General features: G+C 38.1%; 1 protein-coding gene across 1 annotated transcript in view; it reads left to right on the forward strand.

The window, feature by feature from the left end:
* MALRD1 (MAM and LDL receptor class A domain containing 1) overlaps positions 1-15,603 on the forward strand; it is a 590,849-nt gene that overhangs the window by 446,930 nt on the left and 128,316 nt on the right. The window contains exon 33 of the mRNA XM_068987706.1: positions 2,487-2,688. Within this exon, the coding sequence (XP_068843807.1) occupies positions 2,487-2,688 (202 nt within the window). The remainder of the gene's footprint in view (positions 1-2,486; positions 2,689-15,603) is intronic.

The following is a 15,603-nucleotide window of genomic DNA, read 5'->3' on the forward strand; positions in this document are numbered from 1 at the left end:
ACTACCTATCCCTCAAAAAAAAAAAAAAAAGACCTTTGGCAAAATTTTATTGACTTAAACTAACCCTCTCAAACAGCTCTATGACTTACTACAGTTAGGTGCATATTGTAAATGTGATCTACTTTCCTGGAAATTGTATTCTTTAAAATTCCTTAGACATCATCAGTATATAATCATCAATGGTAACTATCAAAAAGCATGATCTTTGTTCACGATGCTTTATTAATCTCTATTGTTATTCAGTCGCTCAGTCATGTCTGACTTTTTGCGACCCCATAGACTGCAGTATACCAGGTTTCCCTGTCCTTCACTATCTCTCAGAGTTTGCTCAAAGTCATGTCCATTGAGTTGATCATCCACTCAACCGTCTTACCCTCTGTGGCCTCCTCCTCCTCCTACTCTCAATCTTAATCCCTGTGCAGTCCACTATATTTGATTCTTTTTGTTTAATGTGTTCATTAGTTTGCTCTGCTCATGGCCACCATAGCAAACTACTTTCTCCTGCAGTACATACCCAACCTGTGTGTTCTAGGTATGCAAGTCTGCATCAATAACTCCTAACGTAATGACTGACTGGGCTTTTCATGGAATTCTTTGATTAATTATAAGCTGGTGACACAGGCATAGATTCTTCTCTATGCTGTCCATCTCTTACAGTTATTCCAGAATTCTGCTGGGAACAGTCAATTTTGTGTTTTTCTTCACCTGTGGATGTTTGCAAATTCCTCAGTTTTGTTTATGTAATTTCAACCAACAGTTTGCATTCAATTTAAAACTTCCAGAAAGAACTTACCATTTTGTACATCGGTAGATAGGCTCCTAATTGTCCAGTGTTTCTGTGGATAGAAACATTATTGAGTTGTATAGATAAATGTATGTTTTCAGTTAGCCATCAGAACCAGAAACCGTTTTTCCAAATATTTACAATTCTTCAAAATACACTAAAAAAGTAAATCAAATAATAATTCCATTTTTTTCCTGTTTGTAGTTTTACAGTCTAAAACGTCCTTCCTTTTGAGGGAAGATCCTTTGAAGGCAATTGAAGGTAGTCTGTACAGTGATATTACTAATTGGGATTTTAAAAAAAAACCAAAACTTAGAGGTATCAGGCTAACATTGAATACTACATAGGTCATTCTGCTATTAAGAGGCACTTTAATTCTGATTACTCCTTAATAGTCTGTCTCTTTCAAAGCATGTGAAGTTAATGTTGTCAGTTCAGTTCAGTTCAGTTGCTTAGTCGTGTCCAACTCTTTGCAACCCCATGAATCACAGCACGCCAGGCCTCCGCCAGGCCTCCCTGTCCATCGCCAACTCCCAGAGTTCACTCAAACTCACATCCATCGAGTCGATGATGCCATCCAGGAATCTCATCCTCTGTCGTCCCCTTCTCCTCCTGCCCCCAATCCCTCCCAGCATCAGAGTTTTTTTCCAATGAGTCAACTCTTCGCATCAGGTGCCCAAAGTATTGCAGTTTCAGCTTCAACATCAGTCCACCCAATGAATATTCAGGACTGATTTCCTTTAGAATGGACTGGTTGGATCTCCTTGCAGTCCAAGGGACTCTCAAGAGTCTTCTCCAATATCACAGTTCAAAAGCAACAATTCTTCAGTGCTCACCTTTCTTTATAGTCCAACTCTCACATCCATATATGACTACTGGAAAAACCATAGCTTTGACTATATGGACCTTTGTTGGCAAAGGAATGTCTCTGCTTTTTAATATGCTGTCTAGGTTGGTCATAACTTTTCATCCAAGGAGCAAGCATCTTTTAGTTCCATGGCTGCAGTCACCACCTGCAGTGATTTTGAGGCCCCCCCCAAATAAAGTCTGACACTCTTTTCATTGTTTCCCCCATCTATTTGCCATGAAGTGATGGGACCAGATGCCATGAGCTTAATTTTCTGAATGTTGAGTGTTAAGCCAACTTTTTCACTCTCCTCTTTCACTTTTATCAAGAGGCTCTTTAGGTCTTCCTTGTTTTCTGCCACAAGGATGGTGTCATCTGCATATCTGTAGTTATTGATATTTCTCCCAGCAATCTTGATTCCAGCTTGTGCTTCATCCAGTCCAGCATTTCTCTTGATGTGCTCTGCATATAAGTTAAATAAGCAGGGTGACAATATACAACCTTGGAGTATTTTTGGAACCAGTCTGTTGTTCCATGGTTTTTTGTTTTTAAGTGGTGAAAAATTCTGGTAGCAGGCCACCTCCAGCTTTTTAGAGACTTGAAATAGTTACACTTTGGGGCCATATCTAAGTTGGTACAAAGAAATCAATGTAACAAAACTAAACAAAGGTCTGATTCACCAAAGAAAATATAACATCCATAGGCAACCATGCTTTTATATATATAGAAGTATTATTGGGTTGTCACATTGCCAGACTCCATTCTTTCACTGACAGCCTGGGTGTCTGTGTTCCTCTAATACTTAAAGCACAAAGAGTTGATTTTTTTCCTGTTTGTTTTCTTCCCTATTTTTAGGTGTATACTGTTGACGAATCTGGACTAAACATCCTCATGTGGTCCATGATTGGCAGTAAACGAACTGGTTGGATGTACGGACATGTTCCTCTCTCGAGTAACAGTCCATTTAAAGTGGCATTTGAAGCTGATTTAAGTGGAAAAGAGAACATCTTTATTGCCCTTGATGACATCTCTTTTACCCCAGAATGTGTATTTGGAGGTAAGCAATTCCTTCTGACAATGGGCGGTACAAATATAGTTTTAGATATCTAAATAAAAAAGAATTGGGAATTTCTGAGGAATTGCATTTCTTTCCATGTCGTCTTACTCATACATTGTAGAAAGAGCAGTATACACAGCTGAAGATGAAGTTTTTCTCTCCATGAAACTTTATCATGAAATTTCTATGCATTCTAAGTAACAAAGTAGCTTTCACTAAAGTTCTTTAAGAAACACAGAGAAAATTTCATTTTTTCAATATAGCTTTGTTGTCTACTTTTTCTTTTAATTTCCAAAGGTTCACAGCAACTGCACAAAGACTCTTCTGCTCACCTGTCTTTTCCATCCAGATTAACTTTTCCCCTTCTGTTTCTGTATTACAATCTAGAACTCTTATTCTATTGCATCAAGGAAAAAAAGTCTTGTCATTAACTCCTTTTCTAAGAAATCATACCTTTAACAAAAATCTGAGTTTCTGATGTTCAAGATGCTTCCACTTAAGTGGCTATTTGTTCTCATATAAATCCTTCACTTTATCAACATTAGAGAGTAGGGTCATTGCCTTTCAAACTGTCCATTAATTTTGTATGCTGCAACTTTGCTGCATTTATTTATTATTTCCAACAGGGAATTTTTTTGGTGAAGTCTACTAACATGAAATATACTATCACGTTACCTGCAAATAATAACAGTTTTACTTCTTCCATTCCAACGTGGATGCCATTTACTTTTTTCCCCCTGATTGCTGTGGCTAGGACTTCAATCGGAGAAGGCAATGGCAACCCACTCCAGTACTCTTGCCTGGAAAATCCCATGGATGGAGGAGCCTGGTAGGCTGCAGTCCATGGGGTTGTGAAGAGTCAGACTCGACTGAGCGACTTCACTTTCACTTTTCACTTTCGTGCATTGGAGAAGGAAATGGCAACCCACTCCAGCATTCTTGCCTGAAGAATCCCAGGGACGGGGGAGCCTGGTGGGCTGCTGTCTAAGGGGTTGCACAGAGTCGGACATGACTGAAGCAGCTTAGCAGCAGCAGCAACAGGACTTCAATATTATATTGAATAAAAGTAGACAGAGTGGGCATCCTTGTCTTGTTCCTGATCTTTTTGGAGGTAAAGTGTTTATCTTTTCATCATTGTTATAACATCAGCTGTGGGTTTGTCTTCTATGGACTTTATTATGTTGATATACATTTCTTCTATATCTTCTTTGGGAAAATTCTTATCAAAAAATGAATGTTGATTTTGCCAAATGCCTTTTGTGCATTTATGGAGAGGATCATATGATTTTTATCCTTTATTCTGTTAATATGGTGTATCACAATGACTCAGTTTCAGACTTCAGTCATCCTTCAATATCAATATTGTCATCCTGGACAATATCCCAGTTGATCATTACATACAATCTTTTTAATGTGTTGTTTAATTTGGTTTGCTAATATATCATTGAAGATTTTTCACTCATTTTCATCAGGAATATTGACTTGTAATTTTCTTTCTTTGCAGTGTCCTTATTTTGTTTGTGTATATAATTCTGACCTCATAGAATGAGCATGAAAGTGTTCTCTCCTCTCTGCTTTTGGAAGAGTTTGATAAGTACTGATATTAGTTCTTATTTGAATGTTTTGTAGAACTAACATGTGAAGCCTTCTTATGCTGGACTTTGGTGTATTCGAAGGTTTTTAATTACTGATTCTCTTTACTAGCAACCATCAGCTCAGATTTTCTATTTCTTCCCAAACCAGTCTTGGAAGGTTGTGTTCAGTTCAGTTCAGTTCAGTTCAGTCGTGTCTGACTCTTTGTGACCCCATGAATTGCAGCACGCCAGGCCTTCCTGTCCATCACCGTCTCTGTTACTGAGAATCAATCCGTTTCTTCTAGATTGTCCAAATTATTTGGAGTATAATTGTATGTAGTAATCTCTTACTATCTTTTGTATTTCTGTGTTATCAGTTATAACATCCCCTCTTTCATATATGATTTTATCTGAGTTCTCTCTTTTCCTTGGTGAGTCTAGCTAAAGATTTTTCATTTTGTTTATCATTTCAAAGAACCAGCTCTTGATTTCACTGACCTTTTCTGTTGTGTTTTTAGTCTCTATTTCATTTATTTCTGCTCTAATCTTTGGTATTTCTTTCCTTCCACTAACTTTGGGCTTTTTTAATTCTTCTTTTTGAACAATCTTTCCAGCTACATTTTTGTTGTTGTTGTTGTTGTCATTAAATTGAAAGAAAATAGATCTTCGGGGAGTGAATGCAATTCCAAAAAAAAAGAATATATTATCCTGGAGCATCCCTTTTAACTTGACTTGGTAAATATAAAATGACAGCAACTAGCAAAGTGCCAAACAAAATGATGAAATTCATAAGGAATTCATGGGGAATAGGCAGCCACAAGTTCTCCTTGTTTATATTATCACTGCTAAATAACAGTAGCTCTCACCTCATTCTTGAATAGAGATTTTTCTTCTTTTTTCCCATCTCTGGATGTGAACAGAGAGTATTACTCTGGAGCATTTCCAGGACTGGTAATGAGAATATTCTCTTGAAGGCAAATTATTTAACAGTGGAAATATTTGTCTGTTTTCCTCATCTTCATCATTTATATTATTTCCAGTGATGTATTCTATATGCCTAGAAGAGTCCTGTTATATAGGAAATACTCAATAAACATGTCCTATGAATAAACAATAAATATGTCAAATGAAAAGACGAATAAGTAAAAGTCATCAACTGAGTTTATATGATACCCCTCTTCACTACCACCAATGAACTCTGCCTCCAGTCTTATTCTCTAACCCTTGTTTTGGAAAAAGGAAAGAGACAGCAACAGACAGAGCTGTGTGAATTGTCCAGTGTACTCTGTGTGACTGTATTGAGAGGTAGAAAGATAACAATTATACTAAAAACTTGGAGACATGAGTCTAAATCATGACTGTATCACCAAACTCTTATATAATTTTAAATGAAATTTAAACTCCTTAGATCATGTTATATCATCAGGGAGATGAAATAAACAATGTCTTCTCTCTCTTTTAATTCTACTCTCTTATGATCATATGGGACAGGATTTGTAAAAGAGGATCAGAAAAGCAGAAGGGAGGGATAGAAAGCGATCTAGAAAAGAAAATCCAGAGAGAATGATGAGGAAGTTCAGAGGGTCCAGGGGTAAGACCAGAAATGTCACTGTGGGAAGACATAGAAGACTTCTCATTACTTGCTGCGTGTGTAAACTTGAGTAAGTCTGTCCTTCATTTAACCAAAAGTGAAGGGAAAGTTGCTCTGTTGCATCCAACTCTTTGTGACCTCATGGACTATACAGTCCATTGAATTTTCCTGGGCAGAATACTGAAGTGGGTAGCCACTCCCTTCTCCAGAGGATCTTCCTGACCCAGGAATCAAACTGAGGTCTCCTGCATTGCAGGCAGATTCTTTATGAGCTGAACTACCAGCGAATCCCATGTAACGAAAGTTTGTTGTGAATCGACTGTGTGCTGCCCTGAATTTAGATTGAAAAGACATATGTGCCTATAATACTATTGCCAGCTCTCTAGAAGTTTAATATCTAAGGACATATTGGGATAGCAATGCATCCTTGGAAGCTTAAAATAGTAGTAAATGTAATCGAAACTCTTAGCTCTAAACTATGGTTCTAAGACAATTTCATTTGACTTGAAGGCAGCATCAGGCATAGAGAAGTAGTTTATTGAGCCATCAATGAATATTCCTGAGAAATATTCAAGGGTGTGCTGGTAAGCCAGTTCTCAAGAGGGAAAAAATGCCCCATGTGTAACAGTTTCCTATTTCCTTGGTGTCGATTTTCCAGCATCGTTAATTTTAATTTACCAGTATGACGTCACTGCAGGTTGGTGGGTTTAAGAGGAAAAGCATGCCATCACTTTCTTTACATAGGCTGCTCTATACATACATCAGAGGAAGGATCCTCACTGTTAATGGTGTTTGCTTTCTACCAACACCACACAGGAGTGAAGACCACAGCTGGGGTCCAGGGCAAAGAATCAGTTCTGTTCACTTGCTGTTGTGTCTGGCTCTTTGCGAACCCATAAACTGCAGCACACCAGGCTGCCCTGTCCATCACCAAAGCCTCGAGCTTACTCAAACTCATGTCCATTGAGTTGGTGATGCCATCCAACTATCTCGTCCTGTCATCCCCGTCTCCTCCTGCCTTCATACTTTCCAAGCATCAGTGTCTTTTCTAATAAAGTCAGTTCTTCGCATCATGTGGCCAAATTATTGGAACTTCAGCTTCAGCATCAGTCCTTCCAATGAATATTTAGGACTCATTTCCTTTAGGACTGACTGGTTCGATCTCCTTGCTGTCCAAGGGACTCTCAAGAGTCTTCTCCAACACCATAGTTTGAAAGCATCAATTCTTCAGTGCTCAGCTTTCTTTATGGTCCAACTCTTACATCCATCCATGACTACTGGAAAAACAATGGCTTTGACTAGACAGACCTTTGTTGGCAAAGTAATGTCTCTGCTTTTTAATATGCTGTCTATGTTAGTCACAGTTTTTATTCAAAGGAACAAGCATCTTTTAATTTCATGGCTGCAGTCACCATCTTCAGTGATTTTGGAGACCAAGAAAATAAAGGCTCCCACTATTTCCATTATTTTCCCATCTATTTGTCATGAAGTGATGGGACCAGATGCCATGATCTTAGTTTTTTGGATGTTGAGTTTTAGGCCAACTTTTTCACTCTCCTCTTTCACTTTCATCAAGAGGCTCTTTAGTTCCTCATTGCTTTCTGCCATAAGTTTGGTGTCATCTACATATCTGAAGTTATTGATATTCTGCCTGCAGTCTTGACTCTAGTTTGTGCTTCATCCAGCCTGGCATTTTGCATGATGTGCTCTGCATGTAATTAAATAAGCAGGGTGACAATATATAGCCTCAATGTACTCCCTTCCAATTTGGAACCAGTCCATTGTTCCATGTCCAGTTCTAACTGTTGCTTCTTGACCTACATATAGATTTCTCAGGAGGCAGGTAAGGTGGTCTGATACTCCCATCTCTTTAAGAATTATCCACAGTTTGTTGTGATCTACACAATCAAAGGCTTTAGCATAGTCAAGAAAGCAGAAGTAGATGTTTTTCTGAAACTCTCTTGCTTTTTTGATGATACAACAGATGTTGGCAATTTGATCTTTGGTTCCTCTGCCTTTTCTAAATCTAGTTTGAACATCTGGAAGTTCATGGTTCATGTACTATTGAATCCTAGCTTGGATAATTTTGAGCATTACTTTGCTAGCATGTGAGATGAATGCAGTTGTGTGGTAGTTTGAACATTCTTTGGCATTGCTTTTCTTTGGGATTGGAATGAAAACTGACCTTCTCTCTTCCTGTGGCCACTGCTGAGTTTTCCAAATTTGCTGGCATTTTGAGTGCAGCACTTTAATAGCATCATCTTTTAGGATTTGAAATCGCTTAGTTGGAATTCCATCACCTCCAAGCTTTGTTCATAGTGTTGCTTCCTAAGTCCCACTTGACCTTGAACTCCAGAAAAAAGGCAAAATGGTTGTCTGAGGAAGCCTTACAAACAGCTGAGAAAAGAAGAGAAGCGAAAGGCAAAGGAGAAAAGGAAAGATATACCCATTTGAATGCAGAGTTCCAAAGAATAGCAAGAAGAGCTAAGAAAGCCTTCCTAAGTGATCAATGCAAAGAAATAGAGGAAACAGTAGAATGGGAAAGACTAGAGATCTCTTCAAGAAAATTAGAGATACCAGGGAACATTGCATGCAAAGATGGGCACAATAAAGGACAGAAATTGTATGGACTCATCAGAGGCAGAAGATATTAAGAAGAGGTGGCAAGAATACACAGAAGAACTATACCAAAAAGATTTCAACGACCCAGAAAACCATGATGGCGTGATCGCTCACCTAGAGCCAGACATCCTGGGAGTGCAAAGTCAGGGCAAAGATGGGCATATTTATTTGACATAATGTATCCAGAATATTGCTAATGAAAACTTAGCCTATTATAAGGATATTTATAGCATTTATATCAGTTGATATTTTCAAAGCTCCAAAATGTCTTGGTTATGAATAGCCATAAAGGGTGTTATCAATTGTTTTGTGCCTTTATTTTTTTCTCAAATATTCACTTTGAAACCAGTATTTCTCACTCCATTTGCTTATTCCAAGCATACCTCAGGCAGCATATTCTATAGACTTTGCCTTCTTCCCCCAACCCCCTACCCCCAGTTCCCTTTTGTTCTTCAAACTCTAGTTCAGGGCTTCTTATGACTCATCATAATCTCTCTTATGGCTGCATACCTGATTTGTCTAATTTACTCACACATAATTATCAACTTTATCTTCTAGTCCCTACTATAGTGTAAGTTCTAAAAAAGTATTTCTTGCATTTTTCTAACTCACCATAGTAACAGAAAGATTTTTTTGTTTTATTGCAAGCAACAGTATCTGACTTAGGCTAACTTAAAAGGCAGAAAATAAGTTTATTGAAAGAATATTAGATTACTCCAAAAATCAAATGTAAAACTAAGTCTAAGGCAGAAAAACAAGCAGAACGTGAGTAAAACTGACTACACCAGTGGGTTCAGTTCACTTCAGTTCAGTCACTCAATCGTGTCTGACTCTTTGCGACCCCATGAATTGCAGCACGCCAGGCCTCCCTGTCCATCACCAACTCCCAGAGTTCACTCAAACTCATGTCCATCGAGTCAGTGATGCCATCCAACCATCTCATCCTCTGTCGTCCCCTTTTTCTCCTGCCCTCAATCCCTCCTAGCATCAGAGTCTTTTCCAATGAGTCAACTCTTCGCATGAGGTGGCCAAAGTACTGGAGTTTCAGCTTTAGCATCAGTCCTTCCAAAGAACACCCAGGACTGATCTCCTTTAGGATGGACTGGTTGGATGTCCTTGCAGTCCAAGGGACTCTCAAGAGTCTTCTCCAACACCACAGTTCAAAAGCATCAATTCTTCAGCACTCAGCCTTCTTCACAGTCCAACTCTTACATCCATACATGACCACTGGAAAAACCATAGCCTTGACTAGATGGACCTTTGTTGGCAAAGTAATGTGTCTGCTTTTAAATATGCTATCTAGGTTGGTCATAACTTTCCTTCCAAGGAGTAAGCATCTTTTAATTTCATGGCTGCAATCACTATCTGCAGTGATTTTGGAGCCCCCCAGAATAAAGTCTGACACTGTTTCCACTGTTTCCCCATCTCTTTCCCATGGAGTGATGGGACCGGATGCCATGATCTTAGTTTTCTGAATGTGGGTAAAACTGCCTGACTCCACTGGCTATGAATACTTCCTTCAGAGCTGACCTGTCTACCTCCCTGCCATCATATGAGTGTTCTCTAATTGTGCCTTTATCTTTCCCTCCAAATTAAAAGAACTTATTGGGAGCATACTATTGACCAAGCCCTAGTCAAATGCCCATGCTTCAGAGTCTTGTAAGTTACTCTTTCATTTCTAATTTCTGCATCATCCATCACCTGGATGATCACCATTCTTCTACTTCTTTAAAAAAATTCATAATCAAGCCTGAATATTCTGTAACCATATGGTTCAATTTATATGGTTGACCAGAAACAATAAATTATCTATCTATATGCCAGTGGTGAGAGAGGAAATAAAACTGAGACTAATCAAAATATAGTAATTCAGACCAGCTATAAAGAAAAAGCAAAATACTTATAGACTCTCAATTGCCTGCTAAATACACTGCTTACCCTTTATTGCTTCCCTGGTGGCTCAGAGGTTAAAGTGTCTGCTTCCAATGCGGGAGACCTGGGTTCGATCCCTGGGTTGGGAGGATCCCCTGGAGAAGGAAATGGCAACCCACTCCAGTATTCTTGCCTGGAGAATCCCATGGACAGAGGAGCCTGGCAGGCTACAGTTCATAGGGCCGCAAAGAGTCGGACATGACTGAGCGACTTCACCTTACCCTTTATTGCAGCTCTTGGCTTAGCTACGTGATTCTGGTTCTAAAATGATCCCTTAAAACAGAACCTCTTGCCTTTCTCTAGTCTTGTCCTATATTATCCTATATTCTCTCCTCTCATCTCATTGACTTTAATCTTACCACTTCCCGGGCTGGGAATGCCCTGTCCTTTATCTCCTCTTGTTAAAATCCTTTTTCACTTTCTAGGGCAGAGCAAAACCATCTTATTATCCTTGAATTTATCCTTGATATTCCCAGCAGGAAGCTAAACTCTGTTCCAGATTTTCTTAGACTTAAGTTTGCAGCTCTCCTGTAATATATCTTACGTAGTATTTTGTGATATGTGTAGCTTATTTTGTCACTTTTAGTTCCTCTACATTGAAAAATTTCCATTATCTTATTTTGTAAAGAAAATTTTGTTGTGTGTAAGTGATCTTTAATTTTAGGTTGATGGATAAAAATATAAATTTCAAAAAAACATATGATATAGAGTAGATCCATTTTATATCAGAAGTGGTATCATAGCAACTGTAGATAAATAATTTAAAACATAGTTTTAATACATGGGTCTGTTTTATAATACTGATTCAGTGAGTCATTCATGGGCCTAATCTTTAAAGGAATAGTAATGAATGTACAAAAAGCTGAAGGAAAATTATTGTCTATCCATTCTGATTCACTTACTGGTTTATAGAATATTATTAGGTTTTAAATCTATTACTGTGGGTTGTGAAGTCCTCACAGTCTGTCAAATGATAGGATAATTCCTCTTTATTCCTGGAAAGGACATTAGATTAGAAGAGAAAAACACAGGAACCAGAAAAATGACATTAAAAGCTAATACCTAGCCAACTTATAGGAGTAAAATCTGGATTCCCTTTTAACTACATTTGGAGGAGCTTGTCTGTTATACTATGAGGTGGTTCTTACTTGATTTCCTGCTGATTCTCAGACTGGAAGGAATTTTGTTGAATTAGGGGCAAGAAATCCAAATGACAACCATGGAAAAATCAGTCCCAGTAGGAACCATACTCCATTAGCCTGGATTTGACACGTGCCTCATATTGAACATAACAATAAACCACACTTCACTGTCCCAACACTCTGTCTTAAAGGTGAATGCTCTTATGTGAAAAATGATGTTTACCACATAATCATATATATTTTGTACCATAGTATATAAATATGTGCATATTTAAAATATGGAGATTATTTCTCTACTGCACAGTCAGTTTGAAAATGATCATAACTTTTGCTGACTCTTTTCTTTTTACTTGGAAATACTCAGCAGGCCAAATGTTTTACCAAGCCAAGTGTATCTGAGGGATCCTGGGAGTTTTTCAATAGCCAAGGTCAGTCTGGGCCTGTTTAGTTCTCTTGGGCTATTAAAGTCTGTTTCTATTACAAGTCTCCTAATTCCCTGGAAGACATATGTTGTTATCTGGAAAACATTCAGATCTATGAAAACACGGGTGTTTGTCTGTTGCCTAAGAAATAGAATAAGAAAGTGACACTCATTAACTAAGAAATCTATTTTAAGAAAAGCTTCTTTTCTTTTCATTGAAAACAAGTGACTTCAACAGAATGACCATTTGTCTGATAGCATCTTACTGAGAACATTTTACTCAGCAAAGACTGACCACTCTTTTAAATAGGAAATAGAAAATAAAAAACAACTTTCTTGTCTTAACAAAGAGTAAATAAATGGGTTTACATGTATGAGTTATCATTTTCACTAATATGAATTTCCTCAAAATAAAAAATATGAGGTTAGAGAAATAAGCAGTTTTTTATTAGAAAAAGGTATGAAGGAATAATAGACCCATAGTTGGTCTTCTCTGTTGGATGGAGATAATTGATAAGAAGTCAGTTCAAATTCTAAAATATCCAGATCTTGCATTTTGCCCTTTCTGCTGTTTCTGATTAAAATGTAATTAAGGTATGTTAAATAGGCTTGCCTCCTATAGAATTCCATATGGAGCAAAATAACCCAACACACTTTAAAATAATCATTTTTTAATCTTCCCAATAAATCAATTTTTATCATTAAGCAATGAATGAAGTACTATTTCTACTAGTTCTTTTTGACTTAAAGTATATTTTTAACTTTTAAAATTTGATTTTACAATGTTGTATTAGTTTCAGGTATATAGCTGTACATTTTAAATGAGTCTATTAGAAAGGCAGAAATTAGTCTTCAAGTTATGTAATTTTAAAATTAATAGTAATTCAATCATTTAGAACACTCTAAACTTTAGGGAAAGCTGTTCATTCCTATTCCTCAAAAGTTAATAGTAAGTTAAACATAGCTGGAGGTATTTGTCTTTGTGCTTAGAGCCAAAGCCCTGTTAACTAAAAGTTATGGGCTATCCCCACCACTTTCTCTTGGATCATAGAGGCAGTCACGACAGTACAGCTGTGAGATCTCTAAAAGACCACCATATTTAACTCCTGACTGGTCGTCTCTACTGCCCACCTCCATGTCTTCATCTTGGTATCTGCCTCTCTCCTTTGACTTTCTCGAGACATGTAGAAAGTCCCCAAAGTACGTATGAAATTCAGCAATGTTCCCTCACAGACAGATTGCCTGTGACTCTTAGATTTCCTTCAGTTGTGTGTATTTGTAGAGTGTGTTAAAGAAACAGCTTTCCACTCTCCATCTCAACTCTTCTACACTGAGACAAAGATGTAACAATTGATTGATGCCAAGACACCCTCTCATAATTTCTATAAGTGAAAACCTTCCCTCTTACAGGAATGACAACAGCATTCCCTTCTCTGCCCCACCTCAACTGACAGAAAGTGTTATGCTTAGTCATTCAGTCGTGTCTGACTCTTTGTGACCCCATGGCCTGTAGCCCACCAGGCTCCTCTGTCCATGGGTATCCTCCAGGCAAGAATACTGGGATAGGTTGCCATTCCCTCCGTCTTCCCAGGTGATCTTCCCAGCCCAGGAATCAAACCCAGGTCTCCCACGTTACGGGTGGATTCTTTACCATCTGAACTATCAGGGAAGCCCAAAGAGTACGACACAGTCATAACTGAAATAGTCAAAGAGTAAAATACAGTCATAATTGGCAGAGTACAATACAGTCATAACTGAAAGAGAGTCACTATTTCCTCTGCAAGTTTAGGCTTAATGGGAGAGCACTGGTGAGGCTGAACCAGAAGTTAAGTCACTGAATAACCGCAGGAGAGTGGACCTTTATCTTATGAGGACAGTGGACTTCATTGTGTCAGACATTGGAGAACCATTTTTGAGCAGAATTATTCTTTTGGGAAATGTATATTTGAAGCAATGTAAAGCATGGATTAAAAGGAGAGTGTACTTAATAATATTGGCTCTAATATAGAAGTCAAGAGTTTAACATTTGGGGAATTCTTTGAATGTTAAATAAAATTTAGTTAATATGGAAATAGAGCTGTCAGTGAACAGTAGCATTAAATTAAGTCAAGTACTTTACCTGGCCCAACAGTGCATACAAAAGAGGCCGCCCCAGCATAGATATGGCAGACCAAGGAGTATAGTATAGCACCATCTGGAGATGATAAGAGAGGAATTTCTCTCTTATCCACTGGGGTCTCTCTCTCTGGGTTCCAGGCTTCATGAAAAGAAAGGAATGACCAACAACTGTCCTAACATTCCATATTTTATGCATGTTTCCACATTCACATATGTTTTAGATTATTGAAGGGTATAAGTTGGCAGAAAATTCTTCATTTATGCAGTTTCAGACATTTGCAGTGGAATCACTATTTATAGTTAGGAAAATATTGGCTATCATTGTGGCAAATACTGATGTTGGGTAAAAATGATAACTCTTTAGAGGACCTCTTAATATGTTCTGCTCCTTCAGCTCTTGATTTTCCCCAGTATGGAAAATGCGTGTTTTATTTTCTCTCACGCCCAGCCTCTGTGTGCTGGGGGAGAGAGCGGCTCCATCACAACTTCATGTTGTAAGTAACCCAACATCCACTGCTGTGTGTCTCTCCTCTAGCCTTTCTGTCACTAGCAAAGAGCTTCATGGCTTCAAATAACCTGCCTCTGTGTGTAGTGCATGTGCACATATATCCATACACACAGTTACACAAAAGTACATTTATGCATTTATCAGTGCTTATCTGTTCAGTTCAGTTTAGTTGCTCAGTCATGTCCGACTCTTTGCAACCCCATGGACTGCAGCACATCAGGCCTCCCTGTCCATCACCAACACCTGGAGCTTGCTCAAACTCATGTGCGTCGGTGATGCCATCCAACCATCTCATCCTCTGTCATCCCCTTCTCCTCCTGCCTTCAATCTTTCCCAGCATCAGTGTCTTTTCCCATGAATTAGTTCTTCACATTAGGTGGTCAAAGTACTGGAGCTTCAGCTTCAGCATCAGCCCTTCCAATGAAAATACAGGACTGATTTCCTTTAGGATGGACTGATTTGATCTCCTTGCAGTCCAAGGGACTCTCAAGAGTCTTCTCCAACACCACAGTTCAAAAGCATCAATTCTTCAGCACTCAGCTTTCTTTATAATCCAACTCTCAGATCCATATATGACTACTGGAAAAAACATAGCTTGGACTAGATGGACCTTTGTTGGTAAAGTAATGTACCTACTTTTTAATAGGCTGTCTAAGTTTATCATAGCTTTTCTTCCAAGGAGCTAGCATCTTTTAATTTAATGGCTGCAGTTGCCATCTGTATGTCTGTGCATATCTGTATGTCTGTATCAATTTTGAACTTGTCTCTTCTATCTTTACTTTTTCAATTTCAATAGTTGTTACTCTTTTTCTTGATTTCTGTGTCATGTAGATATATGGTCTCTTCTCAAATGCAAAACAAATTTAATTTCTAGTATTCTTCTATCTTTATTTTAGCCTTAGCTTTAACTAGCTCTGCCATTCACTCTGAAAATAATTATCACTTTCCATATGGCATCTCTTTTCAAATACTTAGCAACTTCTATTGAGTTGGCCAAAAATTTGTTC

The sequence above is a fragment of the Capricornis sumatraensis genome, chromosome 15 (genome assembly GCF_032405125.1).
Source record: "Capricornis sumatraensis isolate serow.1 chromosome 15, serow.2, whole genome shotgun sequence".
Lineage (NCBI taxonomy): Eukaryota > Metazoa > Chordata > Mammalia > Artiodactyla > Bovidae > Capricornis > Capricornis sumatraensis.